General features: G+C 45.9%; 1 protein-coding gene and 1 pseudogene across 1 annotated transcript; both read left to right on the top strand.

Annotated features, from left to right (window-relative positions):
* The first annotated feature begins 1,789 nt into the window (after nucleotides 1–1,789).
* On the top strand, nucleotides 1,790–3,341 carry 6330403K07Rikl (RIKEN cDNA 6330403K07 gene like). The gene is made up of 2 exons (NM_001103353.2): nucleotides 1,790–2,773; nucleotides 2,852–3,341. Exon 1 carries the CDS (start codon nucleotides 1,847–1,849, stop codon nucleotides 2,210–2,212), a length of 366 nt encoding a protein of 121 aa, NP_001096823.1. The 5' UTR covers nucleotides 1,790–1,846; the 3' UTR covers nucleotides 2,213–2,773; nucleotides 2,852–3,341.
* A 1,730-nt stretch (nucleotides 3,342–5,071) lies between these two features.
* LOC108352102 (chromobox protein homolog 3 pseudogene) lies at nucleotides 5,072–7,983 on the top strand (annotated as a pseudogene).
* Nucleotides 7,984–8,283: the final 300 nt, after the last annotated feature.

Raw genomic sequence — 8,283 nt, 5'->3', positions numbered from 1 at the left:
CTCCAACACAGCTAGGGCCCATGTGAATGCTCTCCCCAAATCCTACAGGGGACTGACAACCAGCCTTGGAATCTCAGGCACGACAGAGGTGCCAGGAGAAAGTGGTGCCCATCAAGTACCAAAGGTACCAAAGAGTCTGATTAGGAAGAAAAGTGAGAAATGGGCTCATTTTTATCTCAATTTTTCTCTCTTCGGAATAGATTTTTTTTTCTTTCTGAAATAGATTTTTCATGAAAGTCTCTGAAAGGACACTTTTTTTTTCAACACTTTTAAAAAATACTTAGTGTTGTGCATGTATGTTTTAATACGTGAGCGTGTGCACACACCCATCACAGAACATAGAAGTTCAGGGGATCACCTGTAGATGTCAGTTCTCTCCTTCTATCACATCAATCTTAGGCATCAAATTCAGGTTCTCGGATTGGTGGCAAGTGCCTTTAACCTACTGAGTCACCTTCCTGCTCCCTGAGATTTGGTGAAATGCACCACAGGCTGGAAGCAGATGAAGAATGTGAAACTAGGCTGTATAGATAGCAGTGAGAGGGGAGAGGCAGAGGGAGGGAAAGGGAAGTCGGCCTGTGTTATTCTGGGCCCTTGGTTTGTGAAAGTTTTGTTGTGATGTTGTGTTTTGTTAGATTGTTTGGTTTTGTCTTTTGAGTCAGAGCCTCATTATACATCCAGGCTGGATGGGAACTCATGATCCTCTTCTGCCTCAGTCTCCTGAGTTCGTACACAGCTAAGCTTCCTGCCCCCCCTCCTTTTTTTTCTACTAGACTGTGTCAGTTTTTTTCATGCGTTACACAAACACATACCTCTGCTGGTGCCAGAAAGGGATCAGGAGTTCAGCCTGGGAAGGGGAAGGAAGGGAATTGTCCTACTTAGGGTTTTACTGCTGTGAACAGACACCATGACCAAGGCAAGTCTTATAAAGGACAACATACTTTTGGGGCAGTTCATTATCATCAAGGAGGGAGCATGGCAGCATCTAGGCAGGCACCGGTGCAGCCAGAGCTGGGAGTTCTGCATCTTCATGGCAAGGCTTTCTGTGGAGACTGACTTCGAGGTATCTAGGGTGAAGGTCTGAAGCCCACGCCCACAGTGACACACCTATTCCAACAAGGCCACGCCTTCCAACAGTGTCACTCCCTGGGCTAAGCATCTACAAACCATAACAGGAATGAAGGGAATGAAGACATTCATTCTGTGAGGGAAAGACAAAATATAGAGTGATCAGATTAAATAGCAGACAGTTTGTGAGTTGGCCTTTCTTCGCTGATTTTCATGTCATGGTTCTCTTGCAACAATGCAACGTCCTTTGGTTATAAAACTGCGAATTTGTGCCTCATCTCATTAGATGTGTCTATCAAATGTAAGGTCTATCAAAGACCTTACATTATTCATGTCTTTGAAAAGAAGAAATAAAACCCTGGGGAAGCTCCCCCACATAGCTTGGAGCTTTGCTCCCCCACCCCCACCGCATTTCTGCTTCCAGACTCTTAAGTCCCCCTTACTAGCTGGGAGATCCCAACGTCTCTCACCTCCTCCCCCGCACGGCAGTCTAGTTGCTATGGAGATAGACTGTGCTGCACCAAGACTTGAGAGGTGCTAGAAGCTGGCTGGCCAACCTCTGCAACAGGCTGTAGGCGGAAAGGAGGAGCGGTCTGGGCAGAGAGGCTCCCGACCCCGTAGAGGCCCCCTGCTCTGCTGGCTCCGCCCCTGTCACCCCCACCCACCCAGAGTGTAGAAATACAGCTGCAGCCCGGGACACCGCCCACTGCACTGCGACCCAGTGGGGACTTAGCTTCTTCGTCTGTCTCAGCAGCTTATCGGCCCGTGCTCTACGCTCATGGCTAAGGGTCCCTTTTCGCGCAAGCCCTGGGGTCCAGAGCAGATGTATTTCGACTCTGACCCTGAGTACGAGGGCCTGTTCGATAAGCCTTCCCTGGAGGAGGGCCACACCGCGCGTGCACCCAAGTCTGCAACCTCGGCTGGCAGGAAATCTGGTCGGCGCTCGGGTGGGAGGGCTCTGGGGACCCGCGCCGGGCTGCCCCGAAAGGCCGCCGCGCGTCCAGAGCCCAAGGAAGAAGAGCCTCCGGTGGAAGAGGGCTGCTACCTCGACCACTTCCCGCACCTCTCCATCTTCATCTACGCGGCCATCGCCTTCTCCATCACCTCCTGCATCTTCACCTATATCCATCTGCAGCTTGCCTAAGTGGCCAGGGCCCGACGGGGTGGGCGCAGAGTCGAGGGGAAGGGAGGGGAGGGCAGGGCAGGGAAAAGAGAAACGTAGCCTTTTGTTTCGGAGACGCGTTGCACCCCCTTCATCTAGCGTCCAATGCTTCTTTTCTTTGTTGTCGCTTTGTCTAATTGCTCATCAGACGGTCCAGAGTCGCTGCAGACAATGAAATAGTGATGCTGCTTGCACCCGTACATTGAGTGCAATTAGTATAATCCTGGATTGAATTGAACCCCGTTTGTAATTAGGATGTCTCTGTATCGTACCACTTTGTGACGTGAGGGCCCAGCATTTTTGTTGTTTGTAGAGCGCAGAGTTCAACCTTCTGTCGTTTAAAGGATGAACCAGACCCGAGCCTGCGGCCTCTCTCAGAGAGTACCTCAAGGAGAGTCAGCACCCTGGCTCGGAGTGCTGGAGCCTCATGATGCTGCGTCACACCGGGATGAGCCAGTTGTGCCTAGTTCTTTTGGTCAGAACTCTGTGATCACCAAGCTGGCGGACCGGGAGAGCAGCGGATATGGCTGGATGCTGGAGGAGGTGAGTGGCGTTTGTCAAGAAGATTCTGCCCCCTCGGGAGTTGGGGCTGACTCGGGCTGTGCATTTTTCCCGTTTTAGGTTTTGTGGCTACCAGAAGGACCCACGGCCTGAGTAAGCAGAACGGACCACCAGAAAACCAACGCTCAAGATGGGTTTTTGGACTGTGTGGAACAGGAGACCACAGGTCTTCAGAGATGGAGGCCTGGAATTGCGTGTATTCCATGAGATGAGACTGTGGGGCTTTCCTTTGCTGCGGGCCATAGGAGGACTATGCTAGAGAATTCCATGGTGACTTCATTTCAGCCTGGAGGCCTTCTGAAGCTGTGGTACCAAGATGAAGGGGCTGGGATTGAGGACTGTCCGTAACAAAGAGTTCCTGCTGAGACGCAAAACAGTGAATACCAGTTTTTTGTTTGTTTGTTTGTTTTGTTTTTGGAGGTTAGTCACCTACCCACTGCTTATTCATGTCAGCTGCTCAAAAGCAAAACTCCAACGCTGCTATACTCTGGAAATGTCTGTAATTGCAGTATGTCTGATGGAATAAATCATATGCTCAGTCTCCTCTGTATTCAATTGTCCACTGACTTCCAATTATAGGGTGACCCTTGACAGATTTCACTCCCCTTTCTTTGAGACATTCCCGCTATCCCTGTAAAGCTGACTTGATTACACAGCACTTCTAGGTACAGAATCTCTCCACACCAAATAGCTATACAGGCCCCTCTGCAGCATCCGTGTCCAGATCCCTATTTCCACAATCCTCTGACAGCAGTCTGACTGCCCCGTGGTACCATTGCCCATTGCTCAGCATAGAATCCCCACTGCATCCTTATCAAGGGGCTTCTGGCCCAGCACGGTCCCTCAGCTAAGCTCTGGACCGGCTCCATGATGGACCCAGTTTGAGCTTTTATAAATTGGTTTCCAATAGAAGGGACCCCCCCCCCTCACTGTTCTGGCCTTCCCTGATCCTGTATCATCACCATGCGATTTGGTATTTGCTTCTTTGCACTTTAAGTGCCATAAGAATGACACCCACTGTTCCCTGATGACAGCCTGTTTACAGTAATTCCCTCTAAACATCAATGGCAATGTTCCCCCAAGTCACATCTCCAAGGTACCAAAATAGTTATGTCAATTTCCCATTGTACTGTGGATACTGGATCCAGTACTGACGCTTAACATTGCTCTCCACCGAATCCCGGTGTACTCGGGCTAATGCTCTCCCAGCACACATTCCCTGCTGTCTCTCACTTTACAGTCCTAGGTATGACTGCATCATTTGATCCCGACAGTAAACTCCTTCCTCTAGTCCCCAAATTACCCATTTCTCAACATTCGCTATTATTCCATGTTATCATGAGACTTTCCAGATATCTCTACCCCAAATACCAGCATCTAATTCTACCAACTACACCAGTTAGCCCTATTACCTCTAAAATCTTAACATTGGCTTCAATATCCAGGCTGGGGATGGCTCAGCCAGTTAGAATGCTTGTTGCATGGTAATAGTCAAATTAGGGAGCTCGTCCCTGGGGAAGACTGAATATTCATATTCTTTCTCAGCCTTCCTCAGTGACCTGTGGTTGTCTCCCAGTGGGAGCAATGAGATTCCCCCTCCCCCACCCCTCTACAGCTTCATGTTCGCAAGCACCTTGGTGGTGTCCTTGTTCAGACCTCGTTTAGGCAGCCATATTGTTGAGGTATCACAGGTGAAGTTTATACAAACATCAGGCTGTATGTGTGTGTGTGTGTGTGTGTGTGTGTGTGTGAGAGAGAGAGAGAGAGAGAGAGAGAGAGTGAGTGTGTGTGTGTGTGTGTGTAAAACAATAACAATTTAAGAAAAGGACCATGAATTTGAAGAGAGGGACATGGGAAAGAAAGGAAGGAAAGGGAAATTATGACTGTATTTTAATTTTAAAAATTAAAAGCTGGATGAGCAAGTCAGAGAGTATAAGTACTCTATTCAGTGGTCTCTACTTCAGTTTCTGATTTCTGGCTTGAGATTGCCCTGACTTCCCTCAGTATGGGGTGTTACCTTAAAATATAAAATAACACACACACACACACACACACACACACACACCACCCCTGATCCCAAACCAACCCAATCAATCAAATAACAAAAGAATGCTTGCAGCTCTTCAGGGAACTGGGGTAAGGTTCCCAGTACCTATGTTGGTCAGCTACCAATCAAGGGTTAACCCCAGCTCCAAGGGGTCTGACACCATCTTCTGGCCTTCGCAAGCACTAGCAAACATATGGCATACACAAAGATAAATAAAAACATAAACTTTCAAATATCCAGCCCCAGTCTGGGGTGTAATTCAATGTTATTAACCGGAGGTTCCATACTCAGTACAGCAAAAACAAACAACCTGTATTGTCCCTTATTTCAGAATGTGTTATTGTCCCACAAATATTGACTCCCCATTGTACTCCAGCCTTTAGGATTCACCCACCATACATCAGCTCACCCATACCCAAGATTCAATTCTTCTTCTTCCCATACTCCAATAGTGTCTCTTACTGGGCTATGTTCCTTATACTTGATCATCATTCCTTTGTGACCAGGCTGGCCTTGAACTTTGAGATCCGCCTGCCTCTACTTCCCAAGCGCTGGTGCTGTATCTTCTAACCTCTGCCCTCCCATCATCCACATGTTGCCTCAGTATCGTCGTGTCTGGCCCGCCTTCCTGTTGGGCAGCTTAGGTTTTCCCACAGTGATCATGCATCCTCCACTATTTTGTAGGTGACCGCTTCTCTATGCCGATTCTCAACGATATACCAACTTTCAGGTTGCCTTGTCCAAGTTCTTGGGTCTTTTCATGCCTAATAATAAATAGCTTTTTAGGGTTTTGCCATAAAAAAAATTACCTATGAGCTGGAGAAAGGACTCAGCAGTTATAAGCACTCACGATTCTCAGAGGACAGGTTTAGGCTTCCCTAACTCCAGTTCTAAAGATTCAACACTCTCTTCTGGCCTCTGCAGGGACACCATGCACAAGTAGCCAAAACATTCATAAAATAAAAATTACATCCACCCTTCTGTTTTATGTTACTCAAATTCCAGGAAGGCAGTATGGTTCAGTGGTACAGCTTGTGTGAACACTCGATCTAAGTTCAGTCCCTAATACCAAAAACATGTATTTTTAAAGTTCAGTATTTTGTTATTCAGTATTTTGTTATAAAGTTCAGTATATTCTTATTGACCTAACTGGGATCACATGTTTATTTTTGGCCAAAAATGGACGACTTAACAGACAATATGAAAATAACCTCTCAAATAAAAACTGAAGTGTTATGGATGTTGTGGGCAAGTAAAATATCAGATATCTACTTCCAGAAGAACATAATTGACCCAGTGCCAACTGTCTGGGGCAGGTGTCCTGTTCTAAGTTGCCGGGGATGAGCAGATGTAAGGACACACCAAGCCATTTCTGGTTATGAAGCAATATCATGCTTGAAAGAGATACTAGAACTTTGCTATCTGGAACAGTACAAAAGGCCTCCGATTTTACCTTCCTAACAGGTACCCTGTACCCTTATCAGTTATCTTACTCCGATCTTACTAGGTCCACAGCTGCTATAAAAAAACAAAACAAAACAAAAACCTCAGTGACTCAGAACACCAAAAATGTATTGTCACAGCTGTGGAAGGCCAGAGATCTACAGTGTGTCCTCAGGGCCACTCCTGGAAGATCTAAGAATCTGTGCCCTGCCTCTCCCACCTCGTGGCTGCAGTGCTGCAAACCGTCTAGGTCACGTGTCTTTCGTCTCAAATCTTCCATTTGAAAGCACATTTACCGTCACTGGATTAGAGCAATCTCTTCGGACTTAATTGTATTTACAAGACCCTCTATTTTAAGGCAACACTTAAAATACAAATGTATCTTTGAGGGATTCCCCATTCAATTACATTAGTTTTCTAATGTGCAACATTGGAAATAAATGTGATAATTTTTATCTACGTAGAAAACCACAGTAAGCCAGGTGTAGTAACCTCAGCATTTAGGAAGTAGAGGCCAATCTGAGCACATGAAACCTTACCTCAAAAAAGCAAAACAAGGATGTGGCTGAGATGAAGCGCGCAGGCAGGAGACTGCAGGATCCGAGGCCCTGAGCATCTGAGCGGTGAACTCCTCAACTCTCCGATTAAATTTTAAAAATGGCATCCAATAAAACTACATTGCAAAAACTGGGAAACAGAATGGAAAGAGTAAAAAAGTTGAAGAGGCAGAGCCTGAAGAATTTGTGGTAGAAAAAGTACTGGACCGTCGTGTAGTGAATGGGAAGGTGGAGTATTTCCTGAAGTGGAAGGGGTTCACAGTGCTGATACTACTTGGGAACCAGAAGAAAATTTAGATTGTCCAGAATTAATTGAAGCATTTCTTAATTCTCAAAAAGCTGGTAAAGAAAAAGATGGTACAAAAAGGAAATATTTATCTGACAGTGAATCTGATGATAGCAAATCGAAGAAGAGAGATGCTGCTGACAAGCCCAGGGGCTTTGCCAGGGGCCTTGACTTGACCCTGAGCAAATAATCAGTGCCACAGACAGCAGTGGAGAGCTAATGTTTCTCATGAAATGGAAGGACTCAGATGAGGAGGACTTGGTGCTGGCAAAGGAGGCGAATATGAAGTGTCCTCAGATTGTCATGTGTGTGTGTGTGTGTGTGTGTGTGTGTGTGTGTGTGTGTGTGTGTACAATTTGGATCTTGGGTTTTGAATTACTAGTGTGGAAAAAATAGCATTCTAATGAAAATCAAGTTTGATGTGCTGGTTTTGAAAGTATCAACAGTAGTTGGGATATTTTTGGGTTTTGTTCTGCATCAAAAGGCACTGATTCCTTTGAGCGAGTGAGAGCTCTCTGTAGTTGCTTCCTTTAACAGTAGAATACTTGACACTATATTGTATTTCCTCAGGTTTGGAGAACAGCTTTCCTTAATTGCTGGGGAGATTTTACAGTCATGACTCAAGTCAGAACTTATTTTTAACTGGGACACAGAAGGACCATTCTGGGTTTTTTTGTTTGTTTGTTTGTTTATATGCAGTGTATGCATAAAACACTTACATAACCTGTTTTACCTTGTTTTTAATACTCAAAAGAACTGAACGTGAGGGGTTGGGGATTTAGCTCAGTGGTAGAGCGCTTGCCTAGGAAGCGCAAGGCCCTGAGTTCGGTCCCCAGCTCCGGAAAAAAAAAAAAAAGAACTGAACGTGAAAATGCAAGTTGACGAGATTCCATTACCGTGAACATTTTCCTGAAACCATAACCTTTCAGGTTAAGCAGAGTTTGTAATTTATTGGATAGTTTAAAACCAACCCCATCACAATTGATGCATTATCAAGTAAATACAGTAATTTACAGAATGTTGTCCATACCAACACCCCCTTCAGAAAATGGAATTAGACAAAGTGTGTGATTTAATAACAAGACTTGGCCGAGTGTGGTGGTGCGCACCTTTAATCCCAGCACTCTAGAGGCAGGTGGAGCTCTGATTTAAGAGGCCC

Source organism: Rattus norvegicus, chromosome 10 (genome assembly GCF_036323735.1).
Source record: "Rattus norvegicus strain BN/NHsdMcwi chromosome 10, GRCr8, whole genome shotgun sequence".
Taxonomy (NCBI): domain Eukaryota; kingdom Metazoa; phylum Chordata; class Mammalia; order Rodentia; family Muridae; genus Rattus; species Rattus norvegicus.
This window is presented reverse-complemented; position numbering and strand designations above follow the sequence as displayed.